General features: G+C 36.9%; 1 protein-coding gene across 2 annotated transcripts; it reads right to left on the bottom strand.

Annotated features, from left to right (window-relative positions):
• Window positions 1-1,953: 1,953 nt before the first annotated feature.
• cfap300 (cilia and flagella associated protein 300) lies at window positions 1,954-19,782 on the bottom strand. 2 transcript variants are annotated; one of them, XR_506057.3, is made up of 8 exons: window positions 19,615-19,782; window positions 16,011-16,092; window positions 13,857-13,929; window positions 11,427-11,593; window positions 9,309-9,481; window positions 8,767-8,839; window positions 8,320-8,386; window positions 2,208-2,274 (listed from the first exon to the last, which is right to left on the bottom strand). XR_506057.3 is itself a non-coding variant. In XM_003219334.4 (7 exons), the coding sequence occupies exons 1-7, from the start codon at window positions 19,725-19,727 to the stop codon at window positions 2,143-2,145; spliced, it is 807 nt and encodes a 268-aa protein (XP_003219382.2). In that variant the 5' UTR covers window positions 19,728-19,779; the 3' UTR covers window positions 1,954-2,142. The 2 variants fall into 2 exon arrangements, 1 of the variants encoding a protein (XP_003219382.2); XM_003219334.4 differs by lacking the exon at window positions 8,767-8,839 and having other exon boundaries at window positions 1,954-2,274; window positions 19,615-19,779.
• Window positions 19,783-20,665: the final 883 nt, after the last annotated feature.

Here is a 20,665-nt window from a genome sequence, read left to right as displayed (position 1 = left end):
GTGTTGGGGCTCACTTTCTCCTTAACTGCCTTTTAAGTTTCCTCCGACTCCCCATCCCAATATGCTATAATTTGCCAGTTGTGGTAATACACACTACATCTAGGTTGTGGTCCGAAAAAACTTAGCCCAAATAAAATTAAATTGTCTTTAGGGTGTCATTGGAATCCTCCTCCGATGCATATTTGAGGTGGTATATAGGTCTATACGAATAGCCTGCTGTGATGTAGAGGTTTGAATATTGGATGGTTATCTGCCAGGAGTGCTTTGATTGTGTGTTTGGACTGGATGGCTCTTGGGGTCTCTTCCAACTCTGTGGCCCTTATGACTAGAGTGTTTGTAAAATCCTAGAGTTGGAAGAGACCACAAAGGTCATCTATCCAGTCCAACCCCATTCTACATGCAGGAATGCACAGTCAAAACACACTTGACAGATGGCCATTCAGCCTCTGCTTAACAATCTCCAGAGAAGGAGATTTCACCACATTAAGGCAGCATATTCCAAACAGGGCCAAAAAGTGTTGACCATCATGAAGTTGGGTTGCTGTGAATTTTTCTGGCTGTATAGCCATGTTGCAGAAGCATCCTCTCCTAATGTTTCGCGTTCATCTGTGGCTGGCATTTTCAGAGGTTCTGTTAGCAATGAGGCAAGTGGAGTGTATATATACCTGTGGAATGTCCAGGGTGGAAGAAAGAACCCTTGTCTGTTTAAATCAAGTGTGAATGTTGTAATTAGCCAGCTTAAATTAGCATTTGAGCAGCCATGAAGTTTGCAAAGTACATCAGTGAGGGTGTCTGCATAGAGGCATTTGTTACTTGGTAGCATCCTCTGTTTGGGAGGTGTTAACTGCACTTTATTTTTCTTCCTACCCACCCTACCCCCCAAATTATCTCTGGCAACTCTTCGACACTTGTCCAGGCACTTTATTAAATGGTCTTGAAACTATGCACTTTCTGACCCGACCGCACCCATCTTATCCATTAGTGGTGATGTCTGTTTTTATTACCTTATCTTTTATCTGGTTACTATCTATATATATAAATGAGTAATGGTGTCCTCCCCTCCCACTAAACAACAAAAGTACAAGGCCCAGAACCTAGAAATTTGGCAGCATAATCCACCTTCCTTGCCCCTAGGTTCCGACAACAAAAAGAAAAGAAAAATAAAGTCCTAATTAGAGGGAGAGGAATAATTCTTTTTATCCAATTGCTGCCAGTTAGAAGGCTAAGCTCCGCCCACTTGGTCTCCTAGCAACCCGATCAGCCCAGGAGACAGGCAGAGTTAGGTTTAATTTAGGCCTCTTCCACACTGCCTATAAAATACATATTATCTGATTTGAACTGGATTATATGGCAGTGTAGACGCAAGGCCCATCCACACAGCTATATAACCCATTTATAATCTTATATTATCTGCTTAGAACTGGATTATCTTGAGTCCACACTGCCATATAATCCACTTCAGTGTGCATTTTATTCAGCTGTGTAGAAGGAGCCTCATATAATCCAGTTCTAAGCAGATACAGTAGAGTCTCACTTATCCAACATAAACACCCCAGCAGAACATTGGATGAGTATGTTGGATAAAAAGAAGAGATTCAGGAAAAGCCTATTAAACATCACATTCTCTTACAACCCTATCTGCTGCCAAACTGCCATACATGTCTATGCCAGACATTCTCAGAGATTATGAGATCTGTTTGAAAACAGACAAGTGGGATGTTTATTTCTATCTCACCAATGATATCCAGGATAGGACAACTCTGTCTGAGGCAACTGTGAATGTTCCACTTGGCCACCTTGATTATCATTGAATGCCCTTGCACCTTCAAGGCAGGCCTTGAACTGAGAACTGTTTCTTGACCCATCAATCATCCGCAATAGACCCATCAATCAAATTCTGAACCAATAGTTATATGTTTTCATAGTTTAAAAAAGGATATTTCATACTCAAAATATATGTACACAACATTTTAAAAGTTTTTATTTATGGTTAAAAAACACAAATGTAAATGTTAATATGATAGTTTCAAACAAGAGTCTTCGTAGGCAGGATATAATAGATCTCTTTGAAAAGAATCCTGACAAATCTATATTTAAGGAGAATCCATCTATTCATCAAATACACTTGAGGAATAAAAACAGTCAATTACAGAACAAAGCTCCACCAAAAGAATGGTACAAAACATAAATGTGTCGTTTCAAAGGATTCACGATCAAATAGGCAAAATTCTGCTCATGTCTGTTGGATGACGGATAACAAAGGCCATGAGCATCCTGGAGGAAAAAGTATATAGCATCAATATAATGTAATAATGGATAGTACTAATTTGTGAACATGACCTTGGAGGTGACTTCAGACAATGCCGGCTCTTTGGCTTAGAAATGGAGATGAGCACCAACCCCTAGAGTCGGTCACGACTCGACTTAACGTCAGGGGAAAACCTTTACCTTTACCTACTCACTTGTGAAAAGGTTCTAGAGCCTGCTTTAAACTGAGTTATGCACTCTTGGCCTGCTTTTAAGCCCCATTTTTTGAACAAAAGGCAGTATATAATCCACTCTGAGTCCCCTTGGGGAGATAGGGCGGAATACAAATAAAGGTTATTATAAAGAAAATGCTTGATTTTCATGTGTAACACTAAACCACTCCCTCTTGATGTGGCCCAAATATAAAGAGATGACTGAAAGCATCTGTGGTTATTGTTAAATATACAGGTTGTGTATCTCTTATCTGAAATAATTAGAAATATTTTCATTTCAGATTTCTTTTGGATTTTGAAATGCCTGTATTTGTATATATGTACATTATGTGATATCTTGAAGATGGGATTCAAATCCAAACAAGGAATGACTGGAAGCTTCATGTACATCTTATTATACACATATCCTGAAAGTAACTATACAATATTTTAAATAATTTTGTGCATGAAACAAACTTGGTGTACATTAAACCATCAGAAAACAAAAGGTGCCACTATCTCAGCCATGCAACATATGGTTTTGGAGTATTTAGAATTTCTGGATAAGCTGTAAGAATCAAAGAGCTAAACAAATCTAGGTATTATCGAGTACAGTGATATCGAGTAGCAGTTTACCAGCTGTTAGGATTTCTGGGAGTTGAAGGCCAAAACATCTGGGGACCCACAGGTTGATAACCACTGATCTAGTCAAACCTAGTCATGTACCATCTTCAGTGTCAGATGACTGGTTCAGCATCTGCTTAAGTATCTCCAAGTCAAGAAAGGCCTGCAAGCTAGCATGATGTAGTGTCTTAAGCATTGGTGCTCAATTTGGAGACCAGGATTTGAATCCACACTTTGCCATGGAAACCCACCTGGTTACCCTGGGCAAGTTATACTAGCTTCAGAGGATGGCAAAGGCATGTCCCCTCTAAACAAATCCTGCCAAGAAAACTCAGTGACAGGGTCACCATAAATTGGAAAACTTGAAGGCATACAATAACAACAACAACGGAGAGGCTCCTACCTCCCAAGGCAGGCTGTTTTACTATTACATTGCTCATATAATTAGGACATTTATCCTAAGGTTTAGCTGAAACTTGCTTCCCTGTAGTTTCCACTTATTGTTTCAAGTATTTTCTGTCCTCTAAATCAGAGGTGGAAATTGTGTGGCCCATCAGATGTTATTGTACTGTAGCTCACAGCATTCTTCACCAATGGCCAAGCTGACCAAGGTTGTTTAGACTTGTAGTAAGGCATCCAAGGGTTGCATTTGGCTAACCTGTGTTGAAGATTAATAGAGAACACATGCCTCCCCTTAATAATCTCCTCTAAACATGCTTCACTCATTCTGTCATTCTACACGGGTCTTATTAACCAAACCTCTGAACATCCTAATTTGTCTCCGACTGTACATGACGTATGGAGCTCAAAACTGAACGCATGGCTCTAGATGCAGTCTAACCAGTGCACAACAGTTGTTTCATGTGATTTTATGTGACTTCAAAGGACAGCAAAGGCAAACCCTCTCTAAATAATGTTTGGCAAGAAAACCCTAAGGTTGCCATAAGTCCTGATTGAGCTACGTAATAGTGAATCAAGCTGCCTTGGGAGGTAGCGACCACACCTTTGTTGTTGTTATTGCCCCAAGTCACCCAGTGTTTCCATAGTCATGCAGGATTCAAACCTTGATATCCAGACTTGTACTCCAATACTCAAACTGCTATGTCACATTGGCTCTTCCCTAAATGGTAGAACTCCCTTATCATTCTTTTCTTGCTCTGATATTGCTTAGATACCCTCTTTTTGTTATTTCTAGCATTCACTATGAGCCTCATTTCATTGTGTATCACAGTGTTCCCAATAGAGGCTATCCTTAGAGACAAGGGATACTTCATTGTATATGTGCCAATTTTCATTTGCAATTACTGCCTTTCTTAACTCCATGCTCTCGAGAACTCTTTCCCAGGCATACTGGATTTTTAAAGCGGTCCCTTGTTTCAATTTCTTGCAGGAATAGTTGGTGATATTTATTTGCCCCATTTATACCCCGCCTTTCTTACCCCTTTCGTCTCTTAGAATTTCTAACAACTGCATCTTACTCAGTGTTTATCTGAACTCTTTGAAATTGGCATTTCTGAAACACATAATGTCTAGGTAGGTAGGTAGGTAGATAGATCATTCTTGGCTATTACATATTCCTTCCAAAGTTCTTGTTTTCATCCACTAGTTTTTCCTGCCCAAGTATTCTTTAGTACAAGATAAGTCAGTCAACCCACTTGCTACTTCCTCTTTTCTTCTTGGAGATGGCCAACAAGCAAGAATTTTACTGTGTGTTCCATTGTGGGCAAAGTCCAGCAGACACCAGGAGAGCTGTGTTTGTCTGTTTATAAATAGGATAGCTGGGCTTCCCCACTACTAAATGTTTTCTATACAGAAGCCAAAGTCTCCCTGAGATCTTTGGATAAAGGGCAGGATGTAAATATTTTATTGTTGGTTGTAATCATCTATTTAGACAGCACCATCACTGTACAAATTAAAGAACAAGAAAACAGTTCCCTGCCCTCAGGTTTCCAATCTAATTAAGATGTGACACAAAAGGAAAAGGAGTTAGCAGTGCGGGAGGGAATTAAGTCCAACCTCTTCCCCACCTTCAAGACCTCACCAGTGGCAGTTGGTTTGTTTGCTTATAATTTATTAATATTGATTAGCAGTTATAGTTTGTTTACTTATTAGTAAATAGTTTATTAATAAAAAAAAATGCTTCATATATTTCAGCTCGGAAGCACAACTTGTAGTATACTGCCCCAACATTATAATTGTTTCTCTTTTAGTATTCTTTCAGATGGTTTCAACAGTGGGGTTCTTACGTTCATCAGAAATATACACACATTTCTTATTTGCAATGTTACTCTGTACTTTCTTTCTGTTAGATCTATTCTATTTAAACAAGATACAATACATGTATACTTCAATTAACAAAGCCTCTGACAGTGAAGGTCTTTTTATAAAGACACTTTATGTCTTCAAATCCCTCTTTTACTCATTTTCTATTTAGTTGGAAATGTTTAAACAGCATTAGCATTGGAAGGACTGTGAAGGAAGACTTGAGAAAAATAGTTTTCAGTGCCAAGTTGCTGCATGACTACAGTAAGCAAGAACATTGAGCTTAAGCTTGTAGAGAGAGGGATTGTACACTAGATGATCTGACTGTAGCTTACAACAGGCTAGTTAAGCATCAGCTGCCTCCAGAATTCCTTACTCTGCATGTGTAAAACATTTTGAATTGTGTGAGGTGTAAAAACCTTTCCCTATTCTTTCCATGTTATTTCTGTCTCTTGTGCCAAATTTTCTGTTAAAGAAGTAATGCCAAGGAATATGTCTACTTCATTTACTGTGGTATACCTTTTATAGCCTTTGACTGCAATTTTCCATTTATAAGTCTCATCCTACGAAATCTCAGTAATAAGCATGAGATCATCTTGACCATTTTGCTTTCCTACATAAAAACGAGTCTAGTTTTTCATGTTTAGCCTGTTTGTTTTCCATACTCCTTGCAAAGACACTAGAAGCCATGGGTGTTCCACTTTTCTGATGTACTTACCTGCAGATTACCAGGTTACACCTCTTACTGCTTTGCTTCCATTTTGCGACACACATTTGTTTCATTACTATATAGGCTCTTAATGCACAAGTCAGTCTTGAGCTATGGGCTCTTGTCTATTTCTCTAACAGAATTTAATTTAAAAGTATTCTTTAACTTGGCAACATTTATTAGAAATACGTTCCTCTTAGTCCTAGTGAAGTTCACCTCTTGTCAGGAATCTGTCTGGGCCATTGAAAAAAGCCAGCTTCAAAGATTACATAATTATTCTGGCATATTTAGCCACAGTTTGTTCTGATTTGGACATATCTAACTTTAGCTTTTTTTTCTTTTCTTTCTTTAGCTAATGGAAAATGGAAGTGGTTTCTAAAGTATTTCTCACAGAGAGCCCAAGATTCAGCATTACAAGCCAGGCTTATGATACCTCATGTCCATTATTAACATAATATGCAGTGGTACAGAGTGCAAAGACAAGGACAAACAGACCAAAGGATAGCTTTTATCCTAGAGCTGTGGCTATATTGAACTGCGTTGTTTTGTACTGATGTGGCATTAGGGGCTGTGTGGTGGTGGTGGTGTGGAGGGATGGGTGGGTGTGTTGTTTTGTGGTGTGTGCAAGGGAAGGCATGTAAATCTGTTGTGCAATAGCACAATGACAAATAAAGCTATTCTATCCTATCTATTCTATTCTTAACAGTTAAGAGGGAAATAAAGATTGGAATTGGAAACATCATTACAATCAGGTGCATTGCACTGAAAAATAGTATTTAAAAGGTGAGAAACATGACAGGTGTGCCAGATGCCTTCATTGCATTACACCTGCTCAGTACTTTGAAAATGAAAGCCAATGTAACACTTTTCTAACCATGTTTACCATTATATCCTAATAAGATGTATTTCCTTAATATGTGTCTACATAATAACTCCAGATTTCAAAAATACCTCCATACTTCACATGTAAAAAATAATTTAGGCAATCTTTTAACTTTTGTGGGCTTAGTATTTACAATTTTAAAATTGGTTTGCATAGTTAAACTGTATTGTATTTTAGTTTTTGCACAGTTTGAAAATCTATACTGCAATTAGTCCGACAGTGGTATTGCATTATTTTCTCTGCTATGATTATTGTGCATTTTAAGCAGGTGATTAGAGAAACAATGTAAGGGCAAGCCCATCTGCATATAAATGGCCCTATCCTCACCTACTCTGTTTGAGTATCACTTCAAAAAGCTTTGATAATATTCAAGATGATATATCAGTATAGTTAGATAAATTATTTGAAGTGATCAAATTTCTCTTAATCCTATTTATGTGCAGAACTGCTATATCAAATTAAGTTATTAAATTAATCAACATATTGTTTTTTTCAGTCCTGCCATTAATTAATAAGCAAGATCAATGTCCCAGCTTTCAAGTTTCATACAGATATGCTTGCACTAGCTTTCAAGTTTCATATAGATGTGGTGAGACTATATTTTGGTCAAAAGCACACTGTGAAGGGAGAGAACTTGCCAAGTTGCTGCTAATTATGGGGTTATAGTAACAAATCTGCATCTCTTTCAGCTGCATACTGTAATTATCGAAGATTGTTTGGGATGCTATGACTTCCTATTTACAAGTTTCCTTCTTCCTCATTTCACAACACAAATGGTTGCACACATTCCATTAAACACTGTAAAAGGGGTATGGGGAATAATGTTTGCAAAGAACATTTCTCTCATGGAAGATAATACTGTAAACACTACTCCACACAGCATTTCGCTGGGTGGAAAAGCTCTCTTCTGAGAGGACTTTGGATAATAGCATCTTGCTATCTTGATCATTCTGTTGAGAATATTATTCTGATTGTCACCTGGATTAATGATACTACTGCCTTTACAATGTGTTACTGTTTCTATTTTATATTCTGTCATCTGAATTTGTTGTTTTTTTTATAAGTTTGGAGATGCTTTATCCTGAAAGATCGTTGTATCATTAGAAAGTGTTCCATCAAATTTCAAAAAAATAATAATTTATTCATTCAAATTAATCTGGCCCTTAAACTAAAACAGTATAATAAAGAACACAATATCTAATCAAACATGCTATGAATACAAGATGTCCAAAACAATTCTACTGTTGAAATGTTACTTCAAACAGAAAGGTTGAATATGAGCTGAGACATTATTAAGGGCAGGACCCAGCTCCTGAATCAAGCCCAAACAAGTTTTGATTATTTGATGCTTGGCCTCGCATTCTAGCTAGTGAAATACTTACATGCGCCCAGACTTTGAAGACAGTAGATATTATTTTTATTTCCTTTGTTTCAGGACCCTTTTGAACACTAAAATCAATTAAAACACTATTTTAATGATGACAAAACACATTTTTAAAAGCTTAATCATAAAGTTAGAAAAGATAACAGCTATCTATTCCAATACATAGCCATGCAGAAATACACAGATTAAGAACTGCCGAAATATGGCTATCTAATCTCGATTAAAGATCTCCAATGAAGGAGAGTCCTTGATCCTCTGAGGCAGTGCATTCCACTGTCAAACCATTCCTACAGTAAATGTTATTCCTAAAGTTTAGGATGGTGGAATTGCTTTGTGTCTAATTTGAAACCACTGGTTAATGTCCTAGTCTGTGTAATAGCAAGAAACCAGCTAGCTACATTTTCTACATAACATCCAGTCATTTAAAAAACAGTTATTTTGTCACCTCTTAATATCTCCAAGCTAAATATACTCAGCTCCCAAAACAGTTCCTCAAAGAGATGTCAGAATGCAAGACTCTAGAAACAAAAGAGGAATAGTGGTACAGTGTAACAAAAAATACAGAGTACATCAGAAAAAAGGAGAAAAGCTTCTAAGAGATATCTTGAAAGAGTTAAAAAGACAGATACAACAGTAATTATATGACAGCAATGAGTGAACATTGTCCTTCTACTGTTGTCATTTTCCAATAACTGCCTTGACTACTCATTTGGGTGAGTAGAGAAACTGAATAAACTAATTAAGTTGAAAGAGCAGGGAAGTGCCTTTTCTGATTGGCACTATGACCCATGACAGGTATTTAGATGCTGTGGTTTATATTTTTTTCCAAGCTGGCTTTTAAAATTATCGAACTATTACTATTTATAGATTTTATAGTGTTATTGTCACTCACTATAAAATAATTAGCCACGTCATGCTTTTAGCTTGAAGAGTCAAGTAAACAACTGTACAATAAGGAGATTGGATTCACATAAGAAAGATGTTTACCTCACTAGATCTTTATATAAAGCCTTTGTTGTTTCTAAATATGGCCCAAGTTCATCTTCATATTGACAAAGGGCTCCTCCAATGCAAAGATGTTTAAAAAGACAGAAGAGAAACTCATCACGGTCCGACTGGCTAAATAAGTCATAGTGGTCTGAATCTTCAAGAAGAAGTACCTTTCATAAGGAGGAAAGATAATGTTGTGATATTGCAAATGTTTTCAATAGTATAACATCTCGGTTAAGTCCAAAAAATTGTTATTTCTAATAATTCTGTTAAGAGCTAACTACCTAATCTAATAGTATGTGCAGGTGTGTAACCAGAATTAAGAGTTCAGTTTAAACACACACCTATACCAATATATTTGTTAGTTAGCATGGATATAAAAACAATCCTCATAGACAACATACTACTTGAGTCATGCAGATTTAGTTTCTGGCAATCATCATAGAAAGCATTATGCAGATTATGTAAAGCACTTGATTCAAGCAGATATTCATTTATTTTATTTATATCTTTACTCTCTCAAGGTGGGATCCAAGACTGTTGTAGGCACAATCAGTAAAAAGCATGCAACTTAGGTGTCAGTGTAAGGAAACAGCTGCAACAAACCATCTAGGTGTTTGAATGATTCAATTCCTGACCAAAAAAGCACATCTCCCATTAGTTTTGGGGCTAATGCCAACAGAATATGCCCAATAAAAAAATAAAAAATGGCGACTATGACTTTGAAAACCAGGGTTCAAATTCCTGTCTGGCCATGGAAACCAAATGGTTAATATTTCTATATAATTTGTCCCTCTTTCTTAGTCTTTGTGTTCATTATTCTACTTGTGCATTGAATGGGAAGAAATGAAAAATCTATTTCTTTATCAAGAATGTCTGAACCATTGGTTTCATCCCATATTGTACAGTCACTTGGCATAATATGCTACTATAATCTGAAACAGAAATACTACTTAAGTCAAGTGGCTTTAAAAAGGAAAATGTAGAACATTATACCATCAATGCATTGTGATTTCTCTTATCTTCAACATCAGACATGGTTATGAATAGAATACATACTTTCAGAAAATAATAATAATTTATGTTCCGCTTTTCTCCCTCACGGAAAGAAAAGTGGATGAAACATGTTTTTCCTTTTTCACAAATCATATATTGTGATTTTTGATGTCAACTAGCCACCCTTTCTAATAAAGGTCATTTAGATAGCTTTCGGGTTCTTGTGTTCTTTGCTTCAATCACCTTTCTAACTAATTTGTCGAGTGTGAAAAATTGGAGTTGTCATTCAACACCATTTCTTGCTCATTTGGTTTAAGAAGACTGTACCATACAGTCAATCCCCAAGTTATGAATAATATAGGTTCTGAAGATTTGTTCTTAAGGTGAATTTGTATGTAAGTTGGAATAGGTACACAGTTGAAGTGTAACTTCAGCCCATATACATTTTTAAAAATTATTTGGATAGCATAGGGAAGGGTTAACACCTCTGTTCCTTTGCTGTCTGTGCCCCTGTTCAGAAGATGTTTCTTTACTTTCTGACCCTGTGATAATTTGACTTTGAAAAAATTGGTTTGTTGTGGAAACAAGGATTGGCAAGAAAGCTTCGGTGGAGCCACCTTTCCTCATGGTATCGCTTTCAGGAGTGATTTTCCCTTCTGAGGGGTGGATTTCTCTCACTTTCTGTTGTTTCACACCTATTCTTAACTATGAGTTGTTTATAAGTCGGATGCTTGTAACTTGGGGACTGCCTGTACTAATATGCCAGCAGAATCAATATATAAACAACTCTGCCAACTAAGAGTCAATTCTTGACAATAAAACAGAATGATTTTAACAAACTGATGGAATTAATCCTTCAGAAAGAAAACTACTAACCTATATGAAAAGAAATGCATTTGTGCATAATCATAGGGAGGAGGGAACTAGTGTTATTTGCAACATAACACTTGGGGTTATTTACAGTTATATTATATTTTAATTTATTTTCTTTTTAACTTCAGCTGGAGATTCATATTGGTAGTCTGAGAATAAACTATAAAATGATGGATTATAGAAATTACTAGCAAGGTCCTATGTATGCACATTGCCAAGAGATTAAAAAAAACCTACATTCCATACCTTCCTTAATTCATCTGCAATAAGAATATCCTCATGATATTCATCAAAACACTTGACAATATTTCCATTTTCTCGAACCACCCCATCACAGTATAATCGATCAAAAAATGACATAGAAACTTGAGTACACAGAATATTCTGGACTTCCACTTTTCTCACATTAGTACCTGAAAAACAGAGCAGAAATTAAATTGAAGGAATGTGTACAATAATGTTCATGTTTAGACTTGCAATGGTGCCTTTTCATAGTTGAACAAAGTGGTGAAATAATAAAGATTAGCAAAGAGGAATTTTTATCTAGCCCGGAAATTATAGATACCTCTAGGGCCACTGTTTGGAAATGGAAGGCCAAAGACCTTATTTCACCTTAATCCTGTTTATCAATGCAATGCTAAACATAACAAAAAATATAATGGTTGCCACCAAAAACAACTTGTTGGCCTCAATATTTTCTCTTCCCTAATTTCATCTTCATGAAATTATGTACAGTAGAGTCTCACTTATCCAAGCCTCGCTTATCCAAGCCTCTGGATTATCCAAGCCATTTTTGTAGTCAATGTTTTAAATATATCATGATATTTTGGTGCTAAATTCGTAAATACAGTAATTACAACATAACATTACTGCGTATTGAACTACTTTTTCTGTCAAATTTGTTGTTAAACATGTTGTTTTGGTGCTTAATTTGTAAAATCATAACCTAATTTGATGTTTAATAGGCTTTTCCTTAATCCCTCCTTATTATCCAAGATATTCGCTTATCCAAGCTTCTGCCGGCCCGTTTAGCTTGGATAAGTGAGACTCTACTGTAATTGTAAAATGAAGTGGTCAAAGAAATGGTGTAGGTGATAAGAAAAGCAGAATGTCATGATTCTATGACACATCATATAATCAACATGTCAACAGGGTAGGTGAATTACAGAATTATTGGTTGAGATGAGTGATTATATATGGAAATTGTGTTACAATTCACAGCTTGGCTGTACTTCTGGGTTGAGCTCTGAGGCCCATGATCAATGGCTAGTATTAGCCAGCAGAACATTTCAACAGCTGATATGAATGCAAAAGCTCTGTCTGTTCCTGAAACCTATCAGCAGGGCTTAAAACTCACTAGAGGGTAAAACCTGAAAAAATTAAAAAGGTTTGAAGCACTTAAAAGAGCGAGTCCTTCAGGTGACCAACTGTATACAGCATTAAAGCTGTATAAAGGAGAGATCTGTGCTTTGAACTAATGTTAGGAAACTGAGATTAAATAATACTCTTTAAACCCCAAGATGCATTCCAACTATCACTTGCCATTAGTTTAGTGCCATTAGTTTAGTAAGGGGTGTATTGCAAACTATTTTCCAAGCAGTCTATTTTTTTTCTGACTTACCAACATTTTATTTTTTAACTCAAAGACACCAGTGATGCTTATTTCCTTTTCATCTCCTAGTATGCACACTTCAAATACTTAAATCTTGCAAAATATACACAAAATATAACATCCAGCCTATAAAAGTGTCCCGTAGCATGAGTAAGGCAGACTCACAGCTATCTTGAAATTCTGAGCCATTCCTGACAGGGCAGCCTAACCATGGATATTGAGCGTTTCTGGGACCACAAAACCAAATTTTCCAAGCAGTCTATATACAACACATGGCAGTAATATAACCTTGTAATTAACAGAATGGATAACAATGGTCAAACCCAGACATGGAGAAACTTTGGCCCTTCAGGTGTTTTGGACTTCAACTCCCACAATTCCTAACAGCTGGTAAGTTGGCTGGGATTTGTGGAAGTTAAAGTCCAAAACACCTGGAGAGTCAAAGTTTGCCCATGTCTGGTCTAACTAGTTATCCAGAAGAGGGTCACAGCCAGTTTAAAAAACTCCACCTGGATTGTCTGTGACAAAGCTGCGTCAATGAGCACACCCAAACTGAGAAACTGGTCTTACAAGCCCATGAAGACACAGTCTCTGACGTCTACAATCTACTGATTATTCAGCAACAAGCCATTTGTTGTTTTCTAGGTTCCTTCCGTTTGTCTTTCTTGCTTTTGACAGGAAAGAACAGAACCTAGTTATCATCACATAAGAAAAAGTGAACCATAGGAGGAAAATACAAAAATACGTCTCAGGTTTCAAAGGAGTAAAAGTGTATCCCCACAGTCTGGTTTAATCCATAGTACAGTCAATGTTTTGTTTAGAGTACCAAATGAATAGCACCAAGCAATAACATAAACAGAAATGTCAAGCAAAATGAAGGTTCCTGAAATACAAATCAGACACATTAACATATTTCAACACGTTAATGTCTTTAAGAATATTTTCTGCAGAATATGTGAGTTTATCCACAATTACAAACTGGAAAACTAATACAATGTTTTAATATGATCAGAATTAAAGAGGATGGAAATCATATACATTTGTCCCAAATAATCTTGATTTACCTAATGTAGTCCATTGTCCAGAAGATGAAAGCAACTTCAAATTATTGTTAACATCTGAGTGGTTAAAAAAGTCCTAAAGGTAAAAAGACCATGATAATTTATAAGTAAAAATATTCTATTATAAATAAGATTTGATAAACACATCAAGCAAAATGACAAAGGGTCAATTTTACCAATATGCTACACCTCCTGCCAAAAGAAATCATTTTGTTATTCAGATATGTTTTGGTTTTTCTATCCATGAAGAAATTATTAAATTATTAACTAGAAACAAAAAAGTAACACTTTGATTTCTTTTGAAACAAAATTATATCACGAATAACAATGTTTCAACTTGTAAAAAGCTCACCGAATAACTATCTTTCCAAGTTTGCAGTCTTCTCCATGGAAATATTCCATATATTACAATAAAATCCCATTTACTGATTTTATCTTTTGGGTCAATGAAACCCAGAGTAATACATCACCTCTTGATCTCAAAACAGAGGGTGAAATGGAAATTATTTTTGCATCTGATCACTTTTTGTTCTGTAAATGCAAACAGCAATATCTCAAATAAGCAACCTAAACTGACTGATCAGCGTTATGGCATAAATATATATTATTATGGTGCTCTTAAATGTCATCTTCTCATAAACAGAGATGGTCTGCTCTGTTCCACCTTTTAGAGCAGGCATCCTCAAACTGTGGCCCTCCAGCTGTTTGGGCCTCCAACCCCCAGAAGCCTTAGTCAGCTTGTTCAATGTTCAGGAATTCTGGGAGTTGGAGGCCCAAACAGCTGGAGGGGTGCAGTTTGAGGATGCCTGTTTTAGAGAAACTGCTTATAGGGGCAACAGAAGCATGCAGTTCTCCTCCCTAACAGTTCCAGGCACATAAGGGACCCAACAAAATAGCAAATAAACCTCTTGCTGAATATTAACAGTGAGTGGGGTCCAACGATTTTTGATGCTGAGATACTTTAATTCATATGTCAGTCCAACTATTTATTAAATGAGCTACATTTGGCCATGTACTGTTTTGTATGTGTAAACTGGGGTGGTGGAGACAGTAAGAACAATGGCAGAGATTTAAACATTTACCATGTTCAGAAAACTTTTATAAAAACATTGACTGATGTTTTTATTAGATGAGAGCAGCCCATGTCTCTGTCCAGGGTAGGTCTATTTTTACCACCCTGCAAGAAAAGGAAGAATGTGGAAGACAGGAGGGAAATCTATTCCATTATCTACTTGACTCTGTTGCTTTAAGAAATTCTCTCAGCATGTTGTTAATTCCAGAAGTGATCAGGGATGGGAGGAAACTTCTTAAAACAGCCACAGTTTGATACTGATCAGATGTGCTGATCTACAGTTCCCACCAATTTCACACCCTCAATCATTCAGCAGGCTGAAATGAGTTCAAGGTATCTGGAGAGTATCACCCTAAAAAAGGCTGCCTTAATACCATGGGTCACAGTGTGATCATTCTCTTCCCCAAACATGCTTCAATAAAGTGACAACAGATGTTCCAAATTGCAGCCTTGATTGGCTCCAGCCAGTATAGCCAATGCTAAAGAATGATGAGAACTGCAATCTTATACATTCCCCATCTGAAACTTCATGCTATGTTGCAAATTTATGATATGACATTTTAACTCTTTATTGCTCCCAGCATTCTGCAAGGAAACATGAGATATAAATGCATAAAATAAATGCATAAATACTAAAAAGTGCTTATTGAAATGCTTAGTTATCATCTAACAATGTGCTTGCTTTCAAGGGCGCTTACAGTCACATAAGGATGCCTAAGGCTACAATCCTGTAGTAAAGTAACTTAGAATATGATCTAACAAATAAACAGAATTTCCTTCAGAACAGACATGTGTATGGTCAATTAATTGATGTACTGTGATATATGCAGCTTAATTGTGCTGAATTTGAATCTCTATATAAACCATGCATTGTTGGGAGTAATACCATCACAAGTAACATTTTCTTATGGAAAATATATTGTAAAATAATACATGCTTAAAATATTTTTGAATATACTGTTCTGCCTCTTAGCCTTTTGATATGTTTTCCCTATGTTTTTGCTTTATTAGTATGTGTCCTCCTTTAAAATGTTAATCATCTCAGAAATGTGGGTGAAATTAGTAAATTGAATTCATACACCTACCATAAGAAAATCATCCCGCTGATAGCCTTTGAAATTCTGATCAAAACTGAATGCCTGTACTGTGATTCTACCATCCATGGACCTACAAGATGAGGTGGGGAAAGTCAATGTCTGCACACACTGCCTGATAAAGCGAGGAAGTAGAATATATTTGAGTAGGCAAGAGGTGTGCATGTTTGTGACTTGAAGTCACAAACATTCACACCTCTTTTGCTGACTTATAAAACTATGAATTTCATAAAATTTTCTTAGACAAGGAGTACAAATTTTGCCATTTCCTCTTGTGAAATATAGCCTATAGCACCTGGTATTGGCTGGTGATCTCCTATCAGAGTATTAACAAGTAATCACACATACAAGAAAAAGACAAGTAGAAAGATAACATTGCAAGTTAGCATTGTTCAAGCAGCCCCCTCCATAATGTAACAATAAATTATCCTTGTTTTTAATTCCAAATAGTTATTTGCTAGGTATCACTTACACTCTTGAGTGAGACAGTCTACTGTAACATCTCATTCTATACATGAATACATCAGGCCTAAAGTGTCATAATATATTTACATTGTGGAATTCTTCACATAAATATTGTATGAGATTGGAAGATAAAAGGAATATTAACATTCCTGCAAATATAAAAAAAGCAATGTGATCTGGGAACACATACACAGCACAGTTCTATATAAATCTCACAAGAGTATTTCTAAATTATATATCAAGCTTTTAAGGATGTGTGGAAGCACTGTGCTTTCATTTGCACACTCCAATATATGGGTTCACCTCTTGGATTTTGAAGTCGCAAACACCAGGAAGGCCAAGTTTGCCCATGCCTGCCCAAGATCAGTGGTTCTCAACCTAGGGTCTCCAGATGTTCTTGGCCTTCAACTGGTAAAATGTCTGGGATTGAGAACTACTGCCCTAGATGATGGGAGCTGTAGTTCACCCACATCCAGAGAGCACGGTGAACTCCACCAATAATGCATCTGGACCACACTTGGTACACATACCCAACATGACCATCTTACAATAGTGGCAGGGTTTAGGGCAGGGGTCCCCAAACTAAGGCCCGGGGGCCGGATGCGGCCCTCCAAGGTCATTTACCTGGCCCCCGCCCTCAGTTTTAGACTTAGGCTCGCCCAAAGTCAGAAATGACTTGAAGGCACGCAACAACAACAATCCTAATTAACTTGACTATCTCATTGGCCAGAAACAGGCCCACACTTCCCATTGAAATCCTGGTAGGATTATGTAAGTTAAAATTGTTTTTATTTTTAAATATTGTATTGTTCTTTCATTTACTAATATTGTGCTATGGTAATAATATCATATATTGTGTACCTATATACATATAATATTAATAATATTATAATGTAATACAATATAATACCAATAATAATACAATATAATAATATTAATTATATATTATATATTAAATGTAATATTATTAATATTACAGTATAGTGGTATAGTACAATATAGTAATATACAATGCTAATATTGTGCTATGCTAATAATATAATATATTGTTTGTACATACAACTTGTAAACTGGTCTGAGTCCCCTTCGGGATGAGAGTGGGTGGGGTATAAACGTAGTAAACAAAAAAACAAACAAACAATTGTTGTTGGGGGTTTTTTGCACTACAAATAAGACATGTGCAGTGTGCATAGGAATTCGTTCGTTTTTTTCAAATGATAATTTGGCCCCTCAACAGTCTGAGGGACCATGAACCGGCCCTCCACTTAAAAAGTTCGAGGACCCCTGGATTAGGGGGAATTGCCCCTACTTGATGGGAGTCGTAGTTCACCCACATCCTTATACATTTTCTAAAGGGTTAGACATAGAATAATGGAGTTGGAAGAGTACATGTGGGCCATCCAGTCCAACCCCCTGCCATGCAGGAAAAGAACAAAGTATCCCTGACAGATGACATCCCAGCATCTGTTTAAAAGCCTTTTAAGAAAGAGCTTCCATCAAACTCTAAGGCAGTTGAGTTTTACGTTGAACAGCTCTTATGGTCAGGAAGTTCTTCCTAATGCTCAGGTGGAATCTCCTTTCCTGTAATTTGAACCCATTGCTCCTTGTCCTAGTTTCCAGGGCAGCAGAAAACAAGCCTGCTCCCTCTTCGTTGTGATATCCATTCACACATTTATACATGGATTAAAGCACTCCTAGCAGCCTCTGTTTAAAAGGAGCTTCCATCGCACTCCAAGGCAGAGAGTTCCACTTCTGAACAGCTCTTATGGTCAAGAAATTCTTCCTAACGTTCATGTGGAATCTCCTTTCCTGTAATTTGAACGGATTGCTCCAAATCCTACCCTGTTTCCCCGAAAATAAGACATCCCCGAAAAATAAGACCTAGCAGAAGTTTTGCTGAATGGCTAATTATAAGGCCTCCCTCAAAATTAAGACCTAGCAAAGTTTTTGTTTGGAAGCATGCCCAGCACCTGCCAAACAGAACACCAGAGCATGCAGGATTGGTAAATGTACATACCATTGTACATGGAAATAATGGTAGTAACAAGAAATTCTTGATAGGATTCACAGTTTGTCTGGTTATGTTGGTTTGTGATGACAACTACTGTACAGTATATAATAAATGTTTATTTTTTGTTCAACAATAAATGTGAATTCTTCTTCATAGAAAAATAAGACATCCCCTGAAAATAAGACCTAGCACATATTTGGGAGCAAAAATTAATATAAGACACTGTCTTATTTTCGGGGAAACACGGTACAGTAGAGTCTCACTTATCCAAGCCTCGCTTATCCAAGCTTCTGGATTATCCGAGCCATTTTTGTAGTCAATGTTTTCAATATATCATGATATTTTGGTGCTAAATTCGTAAATACAGTAATTACAACATAACAGTACTGCGTATTGAACTACTTTTTCTGTCCAATTTGTTGTATAACATGATGTTTTGGTGCTTAATTTGTAAAATCATAACCTAATTAGATGTTTAATTGGCTTTTCCTTAATCCCTCCTTATTATCCAAGATATTCGCTTATCCAAGCTTCTGCCGGCCTGTTTAGCTTGGATAAGTGAGACTCTACTGTAGTTTCAAGGCCAGCAGAAAACAAGCCAGTTCCCTCTTCCTTATGGAATCCTTTCACATATTTATACATGGCTATCATGTCTCCTCTCAACCATCTCTTCTGCAGGTTAACAGACCCAGCTCTTTAAGGGATTCTTGGGTCTTCAGACCTTTGATCATGTTAGTCGCCCTCCTCTGGACACCATCCAGCTTGTCAATATCTCTTCTGAACTGTGGTGCTCAGAACTGGACACAGTATTTCAGGTAAAGAGGTTTAACCAAGGCAGAATACAAAGGCACCATGACTTCTCTTGATCTAGAGCAGGTCTAGGTAAGCTTGGGCCCTCCAGGTGTTTTGGACTTCAACTCCCACACTTCCTAACAGCCTCAGGCCCTTTCCTTTTCCCCCTCAGCCGCTTAAGCGGCTGAGGGGGAAAAGGAAGGGGCCTGAGGCTGTTAGGAAGTGTGGGAGTTGTAGTCCAAAACACCTAGAGGGCCCAAGTGTTTTGGTTTTTAGAGCTGCTGCATCACACTGTTGGCTCATGTTCGACTTGTTGTCATTCCCCACCATTTGAGAAGGCTATCTCGGACGCCCCTGCTCTCCAAAGCTGGGAAGCTTTTCTGAGGCAGAAGGTGGAAAGTGCGGCGGGGCTGCGTCTCTCCGTCCCCGAAGGAAGACATGGCCGCTTCCGCAGGTTACCATGGAAACGAGCTGCTCCTGGCTCTTTTACTGAGAGGCGCTACACTTTTCGTCCTCCCTGCGGAAACAAGCAGCCTCGTTGAGAGTTCCGCTTTATTCCCTTTGGCTAGTATTGGATAGAATAGCAGTTTCACGGTTGGGATTTTTTCCCAAACTAGTCTTTCAGGTCCGTTGGACTTCAACTCCAAGAAGCTTCAGGTGGGTGACCCTGAACAAGTCACACTCTCTCAGCCTTAGAAAAAGGCCAAAGAAACTATGCTCTAGACAGCTTTGATTGCTTTGCATTAGGATCTCCTTAAATCAGGATCAACTTGAAGGCCCAGCAACAACAATTTCACACTTTGGTATGAAATTGTATTTATTATATTTTAATTATATTATTTAAGAATAAATTGATGCAATACATTTATTTATAATAATTAAAATAATTATTAATTTATGATCATATTAAGTATGATTATAATACAGTAGAGTCTCACTTATCCAAGCCTCGCTTATCCAAGCTGCTTGTTTATCCAAGCCATTTTTGTAGTCAATGTTTTCAATACATCATGATATTTTGGTGCTAAATTTGTAAATACAGTAATTACAAGATAACATTCCTGCATATTGAACTGCTATTTCTGTCAAATTTGTTGTATAACATGATGTTTTGGTGCTTAAATTGTAAAATCATAACCTAATTTGATGTTTAATAGGCTTTTCCTTAATCCCTCCTTATTATCCAAGATATTCACTTATCCAAGCTTCTGCCGGCCCATTTAGTTTGGATAAGTGAGACTCTACTGTATTATATTTTAGTTATATTGATTAAGAATAAATTGATGCAATACATTTATTTATAATAATTAATATAATTATTAATTTATGATCATATTAAGTATGATTATAATAATAGTTTTAAATTAATAGTTATATT

This window comes from Anolis carolinensis, chromosome 3, assembly GCF_035594765.1.
Source record: "Anolis carolinensis isolate JA03-04 chromosome 3, rAnoCar3.1.pri, whole genome shotgun sequence".
Taxonomy (NCBI): Eukaryota; Metazoa; Chordata; class Lepidosauria; order Squamata; family Dactyloidae; genus Anolis; species Anolis carolinensis.
The sequence above is the reverse complement of the archived record's forward strand: the minus strand, read 5'-3'. Positions and strand labels throughout refer to the sequence as shown.

Bases quoted from the DNA above. Each gene is read 5' to 3' on its own strand.
- cfap300 (XM_003219334.4), bottom strand. From the start codon at position 19,727: ATGTCTTCCTTCGGGGACGGAGAGACGCAGCCCCGCCGCACTTTCCAC. The intron at 13,930-16,010 runs GTAGGTGTATGA...TTTTACCTTTAG, and splicing joins AGCGGGATGATTTTCTTATG to GACTTTTTTAACCACTCAGA. The intron at 2,275-8,319 runs GTAAGTATTTCA...TTTTTCCTCCAG, and splicing joins TCTTCAAAGTCTGGGCGCAT to GATGCTCATGGCCTTTGTTA.